Genomic DNA, 20,798 nt, shown 5'->3' with positions numbered 1-20,798 from the left:
TCAAACAAAGCTTAAACATTTCGTGATGTAGATGCATGGCAAGTCATTTTGACTTTGTTGTGAACCTATAAGTCATCAGTTTACAAACCATTATTACAACAATCTGGAATTTTATAACAAGTCAGTTAGCCATACGATCAAACATACATATATGGGTCATTCTATCTGAGACATGCTCAATTAAAATACTCTTATCTTCCCCCTACTTACCTATCTAGGTTTCAAATTAATGCATCTGTGCTATCTGCCTCGACCATTCCAAGGGTTAGCAAATTTCAACTTTCCATTACACAGTAAAAAGAAAGTTTCCCCAAAATCTATTAGTCACTAACTTGCATTTGTAGCCCACAGTTTTAAGCTCTCTCGTCCTCTCACTCCACCATTGCAACACTCGAGCAAACTCCTTCATAGTATTAAAAGACCTTCATCAGTTCACTGGTTTTCTTTTTTAAAAAATTCAAAAAAATCCATAGGTCTGATCAGTCTTTCCTAACTGTTGCACTCACTCTGGTTCTAATACCAACCATATAAAATTATTTTTGCACTCGCTCTAGTTCTACTGCATCTTTTTGTAACACGAAGTCTAGCACTGTGCACAGTACTCTTAAATGTGGTGTAAACAGCAGTTTGACAGATGTTCGACATGAAATCAAAAAGCAGAGAGCTAATTTCTACAGAAATATAGACATCAGTGCTTTGTTTGCACTTATGAATTTGTCTGTCTATTTGCATTGCTCCTTTCTCATGATTTACAAACTTCAGCTTCAAATTGCATTGTGCACCTGGCCAGTTTAGATTTTTATTCTGCAAGGAGTAGATGGCTCCTCGTTCATCCTGCCAAAATGCAACACCCCATACTTCACCATAAATTAATTTGCTATTTACATTCTTAATCTGCAATTGTCTTTTTTCTATATTAAAGATGTCCCACAAATGTTGCTATCATACTTCAGCATAGTTACATTATTTTAAATGTAAACAATTCCTTCAAGTTCAAAACTGGCTTTCAAATTACAGAACGCAGGTCATCACTAATTTCTCTGCACATTCGCTAGTACTGAGATTAAAAGATGATTGCCAATGTCACACTTACATGAGGATTATTTGTTTCCAGCAGCTCCGTGAGTTTCTCCAACAGGCCAACAAGGAATTCTCGAGGTTTACGTAGAACCCAACCAGGTTGTGCAATAAAGATCCTCAAGAAGACTCCTCCTACTGACAATTCGCCTCCAACTTCACTATAAGCAACTGTAAAGTCTTCCGGTAACTGCAGAGGATGGAGAGTATTTGTTTCATATTAATAGTACCTTTTCTTTTGTATGAAACCCCCATCAACTCAAACTCTCTTCCACAGAGAATGATTGAGGAGAAAATGTATTTTACAAATGCAATCACTTACTAGCTGAACAGCTAGTTAGGCCAGTTGCTGCTTTTTCTGTGGGGAAACATCCAATTGCACCTACCCCCCAATATCACTGCTAACCTTGTATTCTTGTTTGTCAACAAAAGTCTTAAATTTTGATTAGAACATAAAAGCAATTGTGTTATTCCACTACTTTTAAACAACATTCCCTCACTGGAGTTTTAAAGCAACGATACAACATGGTCAGTTTCCCTTCTTTATATTGAATACTCAGTTAAACATGACCAGAGAAACTCCCGGTCCAGTTGTTTTCCCCTCCCTCCATTTACTCCATACAACAAACTTCACTGGAAGCAAAGCCTTTTTTTTCCTCTACAGCACACAAAACAATGTCCATATTTTATTATAGACAGATAAAAGTTCAGCGAGTTATAGTTAAAAGAGGAACCTCTTGCCCATGATCAGGGAACTCCTAATACCCTAAAAAAGGTAACAACTACTTCATTTCCAGCAAGACTGGCTAACCTTATTTAGCCATTCTGCTGTCTGTGCTAAAACTCATTAGGCTTGGGTTGTTTTGATGGGTAGGCTATGTTTTGAAGTGCCCCTGTATACAAAAGGTGTGGGTCAAAGCAAGAGTTTTGCTCAGCAAGAACAGGCAGAGTTTATTGCCTGTGGAACGTAAAGGATCGAGTGGAGCAAAGTAAATCTGGTGGGGAATGGACAATGACACTGCAGACCACACATATCCATGGTTCTTTAGTTTTGTACAGAAATGACGGAGGTTAAGGAGCTTTCCTTTAAGGTGCTCTTTAACTAGAGAACAGAAATTTAGCCATTTGGCCAAACAAATATATAGCCTGATCTTAGATGAAATTAAATCACCATTGTCAGGTAGATTTTAAATAGAATAGGTTTTCATCCATACTTTGGTTGATTCCAATATGTATTTTGAAGGTGTCTGGTCAGGTCTTCCATTCCATACCATCATGAGGTTGGTGCAAGACCATGAAGCAGTTTCTTAAACAGCCAAATCACTGGAGCATAATCCACAGGACCTAAGCATTTACCAAATCAAATGCTCCTAACGTCTGGCATTTTTCTTTGATTTACCTGGCAACAAACACCACCTCTGAATGATTTAAAGCCACAATGTCTCCGGGATTTAATCAGTCACAGGAAATAGACAATTCAGGTCATTTGACTTGTATTGGAACATTTCCAACTCAAAATCCATTTCAACCCACACCAATTATTTCACCTCCCGTATACAGTATATTGAAGACACCCGAATAGGTTGAGCACTTTTCAATTACACAGCAACCAGCACACTCAAAAGGCCACCATTGTCAAAGAGATCCACCACCATCCACCTCTGTCCTCTAGAGATTTTGAAAGTGCTTGATAACAAAGACACTTAAACCAGGACTTCTCTGGTCAGAGCAGCTGTTATCACATTCTTCTACTTCAGTGGGACCTCGACTATCAACAAAGCATAAATGTTTGAGAAATTCCACCAGCAATGCCTCCAAAGTGCATCTCTCAAATTTAATGAGAATATTATTGTTCAAGTGCTAACAGCCTTCCTGAACACAACTCCACAAGCATTCATGAAAAGTTCTTGTAGAATTAATTTTAATAGGCCAAATTTTGTGATCAGCTGTCAAAAAAAAAAAAGTCTCTTTCACCAGGGTCCTATTTTCTCAACCCTCAAACATACAGCTTTCCAGGGGAGGACAAAGAAAATGTTTCAAAGATACTGAAGCACAGATGTATCAACATTAATGACTGGGAAGACTGCTTCCTAATTGTTCAAGGCAGCAACAAATTGTCCATTAAGCTGCAGGTACAGCTACAGCAAAAGGAGGAAAGAAAAAGGAAGTAAATCCTGCACTCGGGATCCCACTACTTCACAGTAAATAAATCGGTCTCCCAAACCACACAAAGATCCAGTACAGAAATTTGTGCCCAAGACGACTTCAAGAGACAACAACATGACATGTGCCAGGAGACAAATTTATTAATTGATACAAACATCTTGAAAATATTAGTCTCAAATTCACCACTCTGGCTGCTTAGTTAGTTTAGAGTTGAAGGTGATGTGATTGACCAAGGAATTGCTTGGTTAACTTTAACTCAGCTCTTTAGGAAATCTACAAAGAACTCATTGACAAGTCTTAATCAGCTGACAGGAGATAAAAGTAGTTCAATAGGAATGGGTTTTTTGTCCCATATAAACTGATTTTCTGTATTTTTGGAAATACATGTACCATAAATAACCTAATTTTTACAAACTTTGTATTTTCTTTATAAGGTGATTTTAGTCTGAATTTACAGTGTCCTATCTGCCTCTCATCATTGTAGCGGGTAGAATAATGTTGGGTTTCTCTTACTTCAATTCAGTCCAATGACAAGTTCTCACTCTCAGCATATATTATGGAGTAATTGTGGGTCATGAAGGTAAATACAAGCAAAATACCTACTCTAATCACCTACAATATTGAACCCAATGAAATTCAAAGAGCCATGCACTGAATTCATTGAGACAATTATATTTGTGTTCATATTAAAATCATTTTCTTCACAGAAAATGCCACTGGTATTAATGGCTGTATATGGGCTTAAAATAAAAATATTTTTCCTTAATTCCAGTTGCAAATTTAACCAGCTGTTAGGAATAAGCAACACCAAATCCAAAATTAAATAAAAATGAACTTCAGTAATCATGGAAGTGAAATCAAAACCCCAGTGATTCAAATGCTGTTGAGATCCAAAAAGTAAGCTGGTCTAATACAAACAATATAAAGTGCAGGATGGAGGACATTCCAACTTTTATTCACTTTTTTTCTTTAAGCATAATCATTCTCATTACCATCCTTTTACTAAGATAAGATAGCAGAAATAAACATCAAACTTGCTGTGATAAAAGGGTGCATTGGAATCCAAATGTTGCATCAGTTTGACAACAGGCAGAGTGTGAAATGGAGCTTCAGTGCCATCTAGAAAACTCACATCAAACTTCATTATGTTTTTTTTCATTTCGCTCATCAAAAAGTTGCATTCAACTAAGATTTGAGCTATGGGGGAAGCTGGACAGGCTGGGGCTGTTGTCCCTGGAGCTTCAGAGGCTGAGGGGTGACCTTATAGAGGTTTACAAAATTATGAGGGGCATGGATGGGGTAAATAGGCAAAGTCTTTTCCCTGGGGTCGGGGAGTCCAGAACCAGAGGGCATAGGTTTAGCGTGAGAGGGGAAAGATATAAAAGAGACCATGGGGCAACTTTTTCACACAGAGTGTGATACATGTATGGAATGAGCTGTCAGAGGATGTGGTGGAGGCTGGTTCAACTGCAACATTTAAAAGGCATTTGGATGGGTATTTGAATAGGAAGGGTTTGGAGGGATATGGGCCTGGCGCTGGCAGGTGGGACTAGATTGGGTTGGGATATCTGGTCAGCATGGACGGGTTGGGCAGAAGGGTCTGTTTCCATGCTGCACATGTCTATGATCCTTATAACGAATGACATGTTACCATCCTCACCTCTGCCCTTCCCATTGCAAATAAACTGGAAAGAGAGTTTTGGTAACTCCTCAGTTCAATCAGCAAACGAACAAATTGACCTTTACCTTGTTGGATTTTACTAATCTAAATAAATATTCAGAAAAAATAAAAAGTCCTCTCTCTTGACAAAAGTCACTGCGCATCAAGGGGTTGTTCAAACAGTCAATTTGACACCACCGACACACAGTCAGTATCAAGGTCATGGGAGGATATGCTTACGCACGCCTTTACAGAATCTATTATTTATACAATCTCTGCATACCTTCCAATTCACATCTGGATTGTCACGCTGTTGCTTGAAGTGGCTTTAAAAGAAAGAACAAACCTAGTTTAACTGAGAATTCTTAGTTTCAGTGCAGCAGCAACACACTCTTACTTTGAAAGAGAAATGTTGTAATGTATTGGCGGATTATTTGTTAGTTGCACTGGTAATAAAATGCATGATAATTTAAAACTATTGTCCTAGAAATCAATTACTTTCTCTCCCCCCAACAACCCCAAAAACGTACAATAAAGTTCCTTGCATCCTGCCTGCACTTCAAGACTTTTATTGTCCACCAGTCAACAGGTGGCCAAAGAGAGATTGCAAATTTACTGCTAATTAATAGAACTAGTGCACTGAGTGTAACCTGGAATTGAGCCCAGGCCATAGGTGAAGTCATGTCTAACAAACTGCACCAAAGCTAACAAAAGTTGAATCACATCTAATGCATCCAGAGCAAAAACACTGCTCTGAATTTCAAGTTTATTCAATCCATCTATTTTAAGACACTGTTTAACAATTCATTCAAGAAATTCATTAAACTATTTTCTCCACATCTTTTCACATCAATATCACAGAAAGGGTGGGAAATAAAATAGTTGCATCTCTACTTCATAGCACATTGTATTTTTTTAAAAATAGTCATGAGATGTGGGTGTCACTGACCAGGCCAGTATTTATTGCCCATCCCTAATTGCCCAGAATGCAGTTAAGTGTCAACCACTTTGTGGTGGGTCTGGAATCACAGGTAGGTCAGGCGAGGTTGGCAGTTTCCTTCCCTAAAGGGCATTAGTGAACCAGGTGGGTTTTTCCGACAATCAATGGGGTTTTTTTTTGCGGTCACCAGTAGACCCTGAATTTCAGAATTTTTTAAAAAACTGAATTCATATTCCACCATCTGCGAAGGTAGGATTTGAACCCAGATGCCCAGAACATTACCAGGGTCTCTGAATTAACAGTCTAGCAATACTACCATAGGCCATTGCCTCCCTATGTGCAGGAAATGTTTACAATGATATTCCTCAGACCTCTAACCTTTGCATAATGTAAATCAAATTCCACAAACAAAACGGAATGGACCAACTGAGCAGCCCAGGGTAGGGAGTCTACCACATCATGTGGTTTCATCCCTCCCACCCCAATATACATAAACAGCTTTGTTTTAACACCTCCATTGCTTTACTGGAATGCAATTTCAGCAATTGACATTGGGAAAGATGAGCTTCAGCTGCTCCAGGCAAAAATAAAAGAGGGTAAACAGCAAGAATCATGGTACATGGGAACCAAACTACATTCTGAATAGGAATACACCATAACGTGAGCAACTATTAAGCAACGGCTTGTTTGATTTAGTTACCGATATTAAAATTGAAAAATGATATGCAAACTTTGTTTTAAAGCCAGCCTGGAACACTGACCAATTTTATTTTCAGCTGTCAGTCAGACACACTTTTCAAAATGCAGCCATCCTGTAAAACAGGTATGGTCAGCATCCAAATTTTGGTCAGTTAGTAGTGGTACTTGGCAGGGGAAGTCACGACAGTTCAGAACACACACGGACAATCGTAAAGGCTAGCACTGATAACTGGATGCCACAATTGAGTTTGGAAGCTTGGTTTGTTTGCTCAACAAGCACATGTCAAAAGGTATGTCCTTAGTTTCCCCAGATGTCCTGCTGGCTATGAAAATACAAAGCATCAGGGGCAAGAAAAATACTAGAGTATTGCAAATCGACAAAACAGAAAAATGCAACATTTGGGAAAATGTTTTTTCAGCAAACTTTTTACAGGAAGCTTTAAAATTTCTCTGTTTCAAGAATTACTGTCCAGGTCATACAGAATTTGACTAGATATCAAAAAAAGACATCTTGTTAAAGCTTGGTCTAATGTAAATCAGGACAATTTGCACATCAATTCAAGAAAAAAAGCTAACATTTATATTGTGTAACAGTTGTGGGCTGAACACCAACCTTTTATATTTAATACTTGCCCTTTCAGTAATGTGCATCAAGTAATGCAGAAAAAAATCTTGTCAAAGATTTGTCTTGCACTCTGCAGGACAATTTGTAAGCATATCAATTCAAGAGGAAAACCAACAATTATATAGAGGAAATGGTTATTTAATCTTATGCAATATAAATGTTAGCTTTCCCCTTGAATGGATATACTTGTAAATTGTCCTTATTTGTGTTAGACAAAGCTTCAACAGGATGTATTTTTGTCAGGCGTAGTCAGTTTTCATCTATTGACAATCTTGACCTCAATTCCAATGTCTTACCCCAAGTATCTCTATCTTGGTTTGTTTAGGTATCTCAAGACCTTTAATGGACATTAGTCTTCTGCACAAAGATTCCGGATTATCGCATTTTCTTGAAAACCTACATTAGTATTTGGACTGTTGCATTTTTAATTTAGACATACCTGAGAGCACCTTAGACAGAAAATAGCTTTTTCTTCGAGAGCCAGAATTCCAAAACTTACAGATTATACCAAATTACAGGCAGAGTAGAAGATAAGAAATGCAACCAGATTCTGAAGGATTAAACTAAATCAGTATGGGTCATGTGTAATGTGAAGATAAATAGGACTTTAGTGAGAGAACAAAAAACAAGAGCGGGCACAAATTGGAATAGTTGTGCAATGCGATTGAGAAAGATTACAGAAGTTGCACAAAAAGAAAGCTAGTTTTCTAATTAAGTAAAAAGAAAATGGAAAATAAAGTAAGGCATTAGACTTAAAAAATGCAAATCTACACCAGTGCTAGAGTGGTTAGGTGAAGTGTCTTTAGGGAAGCAGAGTCATTAAGGCTGTCATGAAACAAAAGGAAGAGAGCTGGTTAGGAGAGCATCACTTTGGTGATAATATTATCAGTGAAACCCAGATGCTGGAGGCCATTTGTTGATCAAACTGAGACAAAGAATGGTTAAAATCTGCCAGAGAAAGATAGAGTGATAAAAGAATTTGGGACGGCACATGGTCTACATGCATGCTAAGTGAGAAATTTACCTTTTTATTTAGGATTTTAAACATGCTTCTTTTCACAGAAATCACAAAATATAAGTTACTCCATTAGTGAAAGAATCTGTAAATTGCACTCAACATATTTTGCTTGTTAATTCATATTTAGCTTAAGTTGATCTGTTTAACAGTTAGTGTGTTTAAGAGGTGAAATCTTGTCCACTGGTCTCTTCTATGGAGATCATTTGATAAGTTCAGTTCTTTTACATTATTGGTCTTCAATTTGTAACCAGAGGATCATTACAGTACCCATATTAAAGCCATTTATGCAGTTCCCTAAACTATGGGCAACAGCTTAAGCAGCATCCTGGTACCATCCTGGATTCAAAGTGATCAAGGCCATTTACAATCCTATTTCTAGAAGCTTCTGAACCCACACCATTGTACAGAAAATCCAGTTGGAAGTTAACACAAACGATTCAGAGATGAGCCAAGTGCTTCCACCTACCTCTGGAAAAAAGGAAACATTAAGTTCCATTATGCTAAAATTAGCATTAATACTTTTAACCATTACTTCACTATCTCAAAGGGAAATCTAATAGAGGTAAAGCTACACCTAGCTAAATAGTCTTCCATTAACCCATGGAGAACAGTGGGCTCCAAGTACCCGAAATGCCCGTCTAATGACTGAAGTCTGAACTTGTTGATTTGGTGAAACCTTGAAGTCCAGAATTCTAAAATCAGCTATTTGATCCCCAACAGAAAGGCAAGAAAGCAGTATGTCTCCGATCCTCCATGTGTCCAAGTTAGAGGTCTGGGAGAAAAAAAATACACTTGGCTTGCAAGAAGGAAGAACGACAGGGCTCAGCTCACAGAACACTCTGCTGTACACTGAAGTTCTGACTCACATTAATTCCTCTAGATTTACCAAACTGGTCATTTATTACCTTTTGCATATTTGATTTTCCTTAATTTTGAGCATGAAAGTAGGAGAACGAGAGCGGTCATGAAGCATTTTCTTGTGTTTTGAATGTTTTGACAAGAAGCGCTTTTTAATTTCACCTCAAAAAGGCTTTGCTGTGGGTTTACTTTGAAAAATTAGAATCAAAAAGCTAAGGTTTAGAGAACATCTCAGCTTACCTCAGCAAAGCATAGGAGTTAAAAAGGGAAAGTAACAAATCCAATATCTCAATGACAGGCTTCAAGGGGAAAACATTCATTGCTTAAAATTTACCCTCATTCTGCATCCTTATGTCTCTACAATAAAACAGCTGATAAGAGGCTCAGGTTTGCTGGGTGTCTATACAAAACCAGAAACATTAAAATGTGAAAAGGGATGGACAAAAATCAAAGAAAAAAAAAGTCAGAATTCAATGGAACATTGGTTTACATACTCTAGCATCATTTGTCGGACGGTTGTAGACACCTTCTCCCTGGAATTGTCATTCCATATTAACTCTGGGTTTTCATGTGTCCCCTCGAATATATGCACAGATGCTTCAGGATTGTCCCTCATAGCATCCATGAAGACACTTGGTAGAAATTTGGTCAATGTGATTCTCACCTAAATCAGAAGTAGCAATGGTTATTGAAACAGTTCAGTGGCACATCATAGACAACAGCATTAAAACAATGACATTGAAAACCTACCAATTAATGAGGGGATCAAACCCCCAACACCATTTGGTGAAATAGTTCTTCCTTTTCCATATGGCATAGCAAAAGTTTGCTTGATGAGATCATGACTGATCTGGTAATCCTCAACTCCATTTTGTCTTTTCCTCATAACCTTGGAGTTTCTTACTGATTAATAACCTATTTCTGCCTTGAATATACCAGCTAATCAGAGAGAAGGTATGCAGATTTTCTATAAATACCAGTCTTTGATAGACTAAAGCATAATTTTATTTACAAAGAAGAAACTTGGATCAGGGATCCAGGGCAGGAAGAGTTGAATATAGGAGACCCTACATAAATTCTCTTCTGGAAATTCATTCCATCTTTGCCATTTCTCACCATTTGGTTACAAAGATTTTCCAAAATAAAAAAAAAATTAACCAAACCCATACAGGAAAATAAAAACTAGAAGACAGTGTTGGAGGAAGGGAACTCTTGCATCTCTTGAAGCTGATATCAAGCTCCAAAGTTCTTGCCTACTTTGAAATTGAACAAGTGACTTATCTATTGCTGGAAGGTTTCGGAAACTTCAGGAAAAAAGATAAAAAGATCTGGTTTGGGTTGATAGAGGGTGGAAACAGTAGCAAGAACTCATATAAAGTCCAACATTAATATTAAAAAAAACTTAAGGAAAACCAAACCTTCAAAGCTACACTGGGACGACTTGCAAGAATAATAAAAACCCTAGTTATATGATGCACCACCTCAAATATACAGCATTAAACTTTTGTTACGTGATTATTTCCTACAATAATCCAATTTCAATGCTTTGTATGCCAACAATACTACTAGGAGTACCAAATTAAAAATAAATTTGCAATACATTTTTGCTCTCAAACAGTTCAGACATGCTTAGTCATAGAAACGTAAGAAATAGTTGAGTTGTAGGATTTCTGTCATTGGACCCTGCTCTGCAATTCAATGCGATCATGCCTGATCATACTGGTCCAACTTGGCTTTATAAAGCCAATTGTTGTTTTAAACAATTACATACCTTTGGTCCAACGAGTTTGTCTGTAATCATTTTGGCAAAGAGCTCTGCAGTCTGTGCTCGAACCTGAGGATGCGTTGAATTACAAAACATGTCTAATAGATATATAAGGGAACCTGCACAGAAGCAGAACAATAAATAACTTCATTTGCTCTTCAAAATTAACTCAAACTAAAGACAAGATTTCAAAATGGAAAAATACATTGAGCTAGCAATTTAAGAAGCATGCTAATCCTCCAATTCAAGAATGATTTTTAAAGATGGGACTTTATTCAGGTTGAACAGAGGACGTCAATGAGCATTTACCTAGCCCGTCTGGTCTGTATGTGACTCTAGATCCACAGCAATGTGGTAAGCTCGCAACTGCCCACTGGACAGTTAGGAACAGGTAAGAAATGCTGGCCTAATCATCTTAAATGAATAAATAATCAGAAAAAGTTGACAGAACAACTCACTGTTGTTGAAGTCATGGTTATTGTATTATATTGTAAACTTTGAACTCATTAGGAATCTTTGTGCAAGTGTTTGAAGTATACAATTAAGTGCAGATTAAGCCCTCTGTTCTACCTGAAGTTTAAAAGAGTGCCCTTTAGATTCAGGAGACACTTCAGTGGCAATCCAACCAAACTCCCTCACACTGCTCAAATTGAAAACAATTCATTCCAGAATAAAAGTGATAAAAATGGCACAACGCAATGCAAGACCATTTTCTAACAGTAAACACTGTGCTTAGCGTCAGGTTACTAAATACTGGTGATCTATAGTTTGCTAAATGTAAACCTGGTGTGAAGAGTAACGTGCTGGATGGAAACAGTATTACTTCATTAGCTCTTGACATTAATCCTGTTGAAAGTATCTGCTTATCTCAATTAATCACAAGAGACACTATAGCAGTGATTTCAATAGTGAAGTTTATTTCAAACCTCCATTCATTTCAGCAATTTGCCTGTCAGCTGCAATATGAAAGTTACCATTGCAAAAAATTAATGCACAGACTTGCACCATATGAGAGACACATTCACAGCTTACTGCAGAAAATTAGAATTTTTTTTTTCAAAATTTGACCTATGTTTCTAAATCAACCTTTTCATATTACACACATCTGGAGCAGGTGGGACTTGAACCCAGGCCTCCAGGTCCAGAGGTAAGAACACTATTACAGTACCACAAGAGGACCCACAGAAATCTATTTTGGACTGACTACACACTGAAAGCAGGTGGCTATTGGTTCTGTTCATTAAGTGCAATAAGATTGCACATTTATATCTTAAGAGTGTAAACTAGTCATGTCCAATATATATGATACAAGTTAAAACACAATTGCTTTACCTTTTCCCATGGCTTCTTTTATGATCTTTGTATTTGACATCAAAGCATAAAGGGTTTCAAGGACAAGCTGTCGACCTAAGAAACAATAACAACACTGGGAGTTTCATACTTTAAATCATGCACTTGAAGATCTATACAGTAAAGTATACTTGTTTAAAACACTGCAATTAAAGACTGGCAGTGTGTTCAGACTCCCTGACTGTGTGAATAATTGCATGCATTAGGAAACAAAGCTTAAAGCAATTAATTCCATTTTATTTTCCCTATGTTTTCTCCTTGTTCAATACCTTTTAAAATCCCCTTAATGTGCAATCTGTCAATTCTGAGGAGCCCAGATTCAAAGTGAATTGGCTATTCCCTCTGACATTGTTAACTGCTTTTGCCTCATTTCCCAGAATTAATATTCCATATACTATAGTTTTCACCTGATTTTTTCATTTGATATCATTGGTGTCTATTCCACAGCTCTCAGGACTATTGTCATTCTGACAATATGTCCCTCTTCAAACATTCCCAAATTTGGGCTATTACGTTTCAAGATACAATGACCATTAAATTGGCAAACATAAGTTGGTTAGAGATACTAAGTGGGATTAAGTTGCGATAGGCTACAACAAAATGGAGCCAGAGATTCAAGTGGGAGAATGGACGAGACAGAACATGATACGGTAGTCAGCAGAGGCGCAGAAAGGAATTGAGAAACAAAGAAAACATTTGGGAATCCTGTGCATTTAAGGGGGCCTGCTAAATGAGAGAGCTTGAGCTGGGTTATAATTGGAGAGGACTCAGCACATAGTTCAGTCAAGGAGAAGATGGCAGGAAATGGAGAGTGAACAGGTGTAAGAGTACTGGCATTTTATGTCTGCAACATTTCACAATTTTTTGAATGGTTTGAACTGTCAGCTAATATTAGAAGTGGATGAAGGCTGAAAGAAATAGAAAAGGAGGATAAAGATCTGGAATAAGGGAGTTGGTTTTAGAATTTAAGTATAGAATTTAAACAAAAGAAAAAGACTTACTTTAAGCTCAAGGTTGTATTTGCAGTAACTAGCAAGATTAATGGCCACTGGTTGATTTACCAGACAAGGTGGACTGCACCATTAAAATCCTCCCATATTCCCTTACAGCAGATACCTAAAGTTGTCTTTGGCATTTTGCTACTTTAATTTGCCATTCCCCTCAACTTTCTCTTGGAGACATTTTTAGCTGCAACAAATGCCATGGGGTCAAAAAGCAAAATATGGCAGTCAGAAATAAACAAAAATGCTGAAAATGTCTGGCATGTCAGATAGTATCTACGGAGAGATGGAAGACAAATAGTGCTTCCAGTCTCAAAAGACTTTGTAAGAACCTCGTTCTATGACATAACGCCCAAATTGCTGATGCTGCCTTCTTCTGCCAGCTAACATTACTTGACCCAAAAGAATTTTCAGCATTTCCTGTTACTTGCAATTACAAAGGGCTGGTGACTTTGTGATGTGATCAATGAATGAGTAAGTGAGTGCAGGCAGGCTAATTAACAAAACATGAAAATGAAATCAACACTTTTTCTAGCTGTAGGTAACGGATAATAAATCTGAAGCAAGATCTCTGGGCGATTTTCCATCTTCCAGGCCTAGTGGCACACTCTCCACTAAAAAGCCAACAGGCAATTCAGAGGTGAAACCTAGTTCTCACCTGGATTTGGTGGCTCCATTTATAAACTGTACTTACCAATTGATCTATCAGGTGAACTGACTGCCTTTTAAATATTTGCCACTTCTAGCTTAAAAACTTTATATAGTCTTTTGCTTTAGCAAGGCACTCAAGATAAAATCAAAATGTAAAAGTTCATTGCTGGCCAATAAAGAGGTACTTACTGGATGGCAATGAATGCAGCAGAACTAGGAGATTAGGAAGGACCAGTGATTCAGCAATATTATTTACACATTCTTGGTTTGCTGTCACTATGTTCACTACCTGCGGCACAAAAGTAAAACATTCAGAAACATTTCTCATACTCCTGGCAAGCACATTTGAAAATGTAAAAGCATTTCTCATCACATACTGTCGATAAAACAAACCTTAAAGAGGTTGCAACATTAAAATGCACTTTTGTTTACAGAATTGAATATTGGATAAACTTTTGTAAATATAGTGAACTTTTCAAATAAAAAGAGAGGGTTTTTCACCAAACTTCAAGTCAGATCAGTTTAATTCACAAGTAACCCATCCTAATGGACTCATTTATACATTAATCACATTTATTGTAGCAGGAAAGCCATCACCCAAATTGAACAAATACTTTTTAAAAAAAAATCAATCCTTCCAGATTAAATTTGCCACTGAAAAATGTTGCACTAGGAAATTACTTTTGACCAAAGCAAAAATCACTTTGCAATGCATGTTAAAAAAAACACTAGGTTTAAAAGCAATTCTGCTAGGACTGAAGCTAGCATTTCTGCTACAGCACATATAACCTTCAAACATTAGCCCTAAACAAAATACAGCCCTCTACATGTCAGACTGCAGTGTTAGTACATGCCACTGACCAATCCTATCGAGAGAATCTGACTGTGTCCCATTGACATTACCATTGCTTACATCTCTCAATATTAACATCAGTGTTACTGCTGACCAGATACTGAGCTTGGACCAATGACACAAATACTATTAAAATTAACTCAGAGGTTGGAAATACTACAGCAAGCATTACAGCTTCTGACTGTTCAAAGCCTGCCGATACTGTCCACTTCAGTAGGTAGGTACGACTAACTAGCAGCTCAACACTAGCCAGGACAAAGCAGTTCACTTGATCAGCAAACAATCCACCAATTTAATTATTCACACTCTCCAACACCGACAGTGGCACCACTGTATCAACTAATTCCCTTCGCTGACACTCAACAGCATGGGTATTGGCAGCATTATCTCAAGTAAGTAGAAAATAAGTGATAAAAGCAGAGTAAATCCTAAAAACTAAAAAAAAAAGTGAAAATGCTCTTTTTAAAATTGGTTTTATATTGCGCATGGACGCTTTAAAAGAAAGATAGTTAATCAGATGCTTAGTGCCAGCAGGCATTTTTATAGTACCTACAGGGGACACAGCAGCAATTCAGCAGTGTTTTCTTCAACAGGACATTCCAAAACCACTACCCCAGTAAATCAAAGACAGCCGACCTTGGGGGCGGCTCAGTGGTTGGCACTGGTGCCTCACAGCATCAGGGACCCAGATTTGATTCTGGCCTCGGGTGACTGTGTGGAGTTTGCATGTTCTCCCCATGTCTGCATGAGTTTCCTCTGGGTGCTCCAGTTTCCTCCCACAGTCCAAAGATGTGCAGGTCAGGTGAATTGGCCATGCTAAATGGCCCATAGTGTTAGGTGCATTAGTCAGAGGGAAATGGGTCTGGGTGAGTTACTCTTCAGAGGATCAGTGTGGACTTGTTGGGCAAAATGACCTGTTTCCACACTATAGAGTATCTAACCTAATCCCTTTGAGAACACCATAGCCTCCAGGCCATCCTAACTTCTAACTAAGTCCTGTTCCTTCACTGTTCAAGGCTTTTTTAAAAATTCAACTTCTCTTCCCGGCTGTGCTGTGTTTGTACCTGCAACAGATGATGAACTGAAGCAGTTCAAGGCAATTGATGATGAGCAACCACCAATGGCTCAGCTTTGTACCCTTGAAAGAAGAAAAATTGTATTACTGCCACCTGGACACAGAGGAAATTATTCCTAAGGGAAAGAGGCAGCAGCCACCCATATTCTCTCCAGAGAAATGAGCCTTATGCTAGATAGCAAGGCAAGACTGTCTCCTCAAGGAGACATAGCTGTTTATTTCAGTGTCTTCCTCTAAATTCAAAGCCTCATTTTCTAAGATGCCATAGTTAGAAAGGCTCATTTTATTAATATTGTCACACGTAATTGAGGCTACACAATAAAAACTGAATTCGACAGAAGCACATCTACTAGCTAGGACTACTACTTCAAACAGCAGAAAACACAGTTACCTCTAGTATAGAAAAAAAAAGTTCAGTTACAGGTTTTGTTCTGCAAAGTGCCATGGAATGTTTATGAATATTCTGTAAATGCAACATTTAACCCAGCTCAATTGCAAACAGCTCTAGATGCATCCTCACTCTAACCAGATTGTTTCAAACTCTGAAAGCTGATTTGCTACCACTCTGCTACTCCAAAATGGCAGCAATGGGATAGAGATTCTCCACTGCTTCTTGTGAACAGTTCAGTGCAACACAGAGTCAGAATGCTCAACCATTTCACAGTGCAGTGTAGCCAACCAAAAGCAACCTTGAACTGGGAAGCTAACTTCTAGCACCAAAATAATCCATTGCTTACCTCCAAGGCAAGTTGCTGAACCTGACCAGCTCCATGCACTCTTAGGAGAGAAAATATCAGTTTAAAATGCCCAATGCATTCAGTCTCAGCACCTGCAATAGAATTCAAAATGAAAACCAGCAGATGCAATATGGACCCACCATAAAAATCATACAACGAGTAGGCATAGAAGAACCTGACATAACTGACATGATAGAACTGAAGCATTTTTCTTCACAATACAACTTCACTCCACACAGTGAATGGTCCAAAACTGGAAAACCATCTGGGGGAAAATACTTCAGACAGACCAAAGATATGTCTTCTCCACGTACCGTATACAGAAGGAGACTAGTCTTAAAGCATTTGAGCACAGAGGCAAATATAGATTCCAAGATGCAAACTGCAGAAAGGCATTATGAGGACATTATGCTGCAGACAAGGGTGGTGGAATGTGTTGTAGGTAATCGAATTATATCATTCAAACCACTACTCAAACCAAAGTGCTCTAACTTGTAATTTCAAAGAACAACTGGTAGATTTAAGAGGTTTGCCATGATACAGTTTGATTTTTGAATGAAATGCCTCTAAAACTAAGCAATATAGTGCAGTCACCATGAAGAATTACATACAATGAGCTTGATGCAATCCAATTTAGTAATAGCTTCTTTCTTCTTACTCTCAAATGTTGCATATTCCAAACACCATTTGTTTTCCAATTTAAAAAGAAAGCCTCAATGAAAACCAGAACAAAGCAACAGGATTGGCTAACCTTCTTCAAAAGCATAGTGTCAGTGTTGTGTTAAGCAGCCTATGAACTGCTCAGAAAGAGATAGATATTTTAAGGAAACATGCCCAGCTAACCATGCCGAATCTTTTCTTGTATGTTTAAGGTCCATTACTTATAAAATGCAAGAGCTTGTATGATAGGCATGATAAGACCCCAGAAGCTATTGCCAGTTAACCTGATGACGATATTGTTTGAAGTAGTATTGGCCACAAAGAACCCTTCACATTTTTTTGCTAAGTCCCATGGGATGTTTTACACCTACTTGCGCAAACAAATCAAACTTCCATTTAACACCACATCCAAAGAATAGCGTCCCAAATAATACAGCCGTCTCACAGCTGCTAAACTAGACTGCGAGCTTAGAATACATTCTCAAGTTGCACTAACCTGGATTGTTTTTGATGACGTTACGCAATGCCTCTAGAGCCATTTCAGCTCGCCTTAACCTGTCTTCATGCTGATCAGATTCCACTTTCCCAGTTTGCGTGATAGCCATCAGCGTGTGCAGATATTGTGCTTGTGATCCTATGTAATCAAGCAGGCTTGCTGTAAAAGCTTTTGGAAGCTAGGAAAGGAAAAGCAAGTTGAAACTGCAATAGTTGCCATGAAAGGAAATATTAATGCAAGTGGCTTTAAGTTCCAATGTTAGCTTCTGTACTGCAATTTTAATCCTACTTCTAAGTAGAAGAGAGTTCAGTAAAATGAACATTTCTAAACTTTAAAACTCCTAACTTTGAACGAAAATGATCCTGTTGAACCGATTCTCAAATCCAATGTACAGCCATAGTTGGCAGAAGATAAACATAACTTAAAAAAGCTCTACTCAGCTCTTAACTGGTATAAACAATGTTTGTTCTGCATTGTTTCAATGTTCAAAGTCACAAGGATGATCCAAAATGTAAAATGAGTAAACAATAAACCTTTTGCAGTTTTACATGCATGCCTGACAATAATTGGATACAAGATTGAAATTAAGAGAAGGAAGTGGAAAATTAATTATGCACATAACATTAATAGAAGGGAACAGAGATGGAAGTCAATACAAGGACAGTTTGTAAAACAGCAGAAAATTTTCGGAAACACTACAGCATCTGTGAAGGGAGAAACGACATTACTTTTCAAGTTGATGACAATTCATAACAGGGAAGAGTTAAATATCCAATAGGTTTTGAGCAAGGGTTTGGTGGGACAGGTTCAAAAAGGAATGCGATAAGGTCAAGGACAGAATAGGCTGAAGGGTTAGTCTCGCACAGAACTCCCTGGCATCAGGCACCAAGTGAACTGCTTTGTCCTGGATGGTGTCAAGCTTCTGGAACGTTATTGGAGCAGTATTTATTTAAGTAGGGAATATTCCATCACGCGTGAATTGCACCTTAGAGATGATGGACCAGTAATAGACAGAAGAGTTGGTTACTTCATGTCAGATTCCTAGCCTCAAACTTCTCTTAGAGCCAAAAGATGTACAGAACAGAAACAGACCCTTTGGTCCAACTTGCTCATGCCAACCAGATATCCTAAATTACTCAAGTCCCATTTTCCAACATTTGGCCCTTGTCCCTCTAAACCATTCCTATACATATACCCATCCAGATGCATTTTAAAATGTTGTAATTGTACCAGCTTCTACTAGTTCCTCTGGCAGCTCATTTCATATACATACCACCTTCTGCATGAAAAAGATGCCCCTTAGGTCTCTTAAATTTCCTCTCACCCTAAACCTATTCAGTTAATTGTGGGCTCCTCCACTCCAGCAAAAAGACTTGTCTATTTAACCTATCCATGCCCCTCATGATTTTATAAATCTCTAAAAGGTCACCCCTCAGCCTCCGACACTCCAGGAAAAAAACAGCCCCAGCCTATTAAGCCTCTCCCTATAGCTCAAACTCTCCAATCCTGGCAATATCCTTTAAAATCTTTGCTGAACCCTTTCAAGTTTCACAACATTCTTCTGATTGGAGGGAGACCAAAATTGCCTAACCAATGTCCTGTACAGTCACAACATGACCTGTCATTTCCTATATTCAATGGCCTAATGAATAAAGGAAAGTATACCAAATGCCTTCTTCACTATCCTATCTACCGGTGACTCCACTGTCAAGGAACTATGAACCTGCACTCCAAGGTGCCCTTGTTCAGCAACATTAGCCAGGACCTGACCATTAAGTGTCCAAGTCCTGCCTGAATTGCCTTTCCAAAATGCAGCACTTCACATTTATCTAAATTAAACTCCATCTGCCACTTCTCAGCCCATTGGCCCATCTGATCAAGATTTGTAGTATTCTGAGGTAACCTTCTTCGCTTTCCACTACACCTTCAATTTTGGTGTCATCTGCATTTATAGAATTCCTTGGATGCTCCTTAACCCTATTTGCCAAAGCGTTCTAATGTCCCATTTTTGCCCTCTTGATTTCCTTAAGTATACTCCCTACTACCTGTACACTCCAAGGATTCACTCGATCTCTGCTGTCTATATCTGACATACGCTGCCTTCTTTTTCTTAACCAACCCCTTAATTTCTTTCGTCATCCAGTATTCCCTACACCAACTAGGCTTACCTTCCACCTTAACAGGTACCTACTGTCATTGGACTCTTGTTATCACATTTTTGAAGGCTTCCCATTTTCCAGTCATCCCTTTACCTGCAAATATCTGTCCCCAAACTTCTGAAAGTTCTTGCCTAATACCGTCAAAATTGGCCTTCCTCTAATTTAGAACTTCAACTTTTGGATCTGGTCTATCCTTTTCCATCACTAATTTTAAAACTTATAGAATTATGGTTGCTGGCCCCAAAGTGCTTTCCCACTGACACCTCAGTCACCTGCCCTCCCTTAATGCCCAAGAGAAGGTCAAGTTTTACACCTTCTCTAATAGGTACACCCACTTACTGATTCGGAAAATCGTTCTGTACACATTTAACACTATGGCAGTCCTGGTCGATGTTTGGAAAGTTAAAATTCCCTACTATAACCACCCTATTATCTTTACAGATAACAGAGATCTCCTTACAAATGTTTCTCCATTTCCCATTGATGGTGGGTGGGTGTGCACAGGGAGGGGGAGACTATAATACAATCCCAATAAGGGCTATCCCTTGTCAAAAACATTACACTCCTTCCTCCCCCCACATTTCTGTAATTGCTATGATATCCCAGTCCTATGTTCCTAACCATGCCCCGAGTTCATCTGCCTTCCAATCGGCCTCTTGCATTGAGGTGAACGCAGTTTAATTTATCACTCCTACCTTGCTCTCTGCTTTGTTCTTGCCTGCCTGACTCACTCCTTTTCCAAACTGTACCAGTCTTCGATTGATCTCTTTCCTCACTACCCCATTCCCCACCTTACAAGTTTAAATCCTCCCAAGCAGCTCTAGCAAATCGCCATGCCAGTATATGAGCTCCCTTCCAATCCCAATGCAATCCATCCTTCTTATGCAGGTCACTTCTACCCCAGAAGAAATTTCAATGATCCTAAAATGTGAACTCTTCTCCCCTGCACCAGCTCATCATCTGCTCTATCCTTGTAGGCACAATATCTACATGGCAATTTCAGCTCAG

At 38.4% G+C, this 20,798-nt stretch overlaps 1 protein-coding gene across 3 annotated transcripts in view; it reads right to left on the bottom strand.

Annotated features, from left to right (window-relative positions):
• LOC140464885 (dnaJ homolog subfamily C member 13) overlaps positions 1–20,798 on the bottom strand; it is a 136,259-nt gene that overhangs the window by 17,532 nt on the left and 97,929 nt on the right. For all 3 annotated transcript variants that reach the window (XM_072560459.1, XM_072560457.1, XM_072560458.1), the window contains exons 45-52: positions 17,632–17,809; positions 16,476–16,567; positions 14,000–14,099; positions 12,141–12,215; positions 10,815–10,927; positions 9,538–9,707; positions 5,187–5,229; positions 1,094–1,267 (exon numbers count right to left, since the gene is read on the bottom strand). In XM_072560459.1, coding sequence (XP_072416560.1) covers positions 1,094–1,267; positions 5,187–5,229; positions 9,538–9,707; positions 10,815–10,927; positions 12,141–12,215; positions 14,000–14,099; positions 16,476–16,567; positions 17,632–17,809 — 945 coding nt within the window. The remainder of the gene's footprint in view (positions 1–1,093; positions 1,268–5,186; positions 5,230–9,537; positions 9,708–10,814; positions 10,928–12,140; positions 12,216–13,999; positions 14,100–16,475; positions 16,568–17,631; positions 17,810–20,798) is intronic.

The sequence above is a fragment of the Chiloscyllium punctatum genome, chromosome 41 (assembly GCF_047496795.1).
Source record: "Chiloscyllium punctatum isolate Juve2018m chromosome 41, sChiPun1.3, whole genome shotgun sequence".
NCBI lineage: Eukaryota > Metazoa > Chordata > Chondrichthyes > Orectolobiformes > Hemiscylliidae > Chiloscyllium > Chiloscyllium punctatum.
This window is presented reverse-complemented; position numbering and strand designations above follow the sequence as displayed.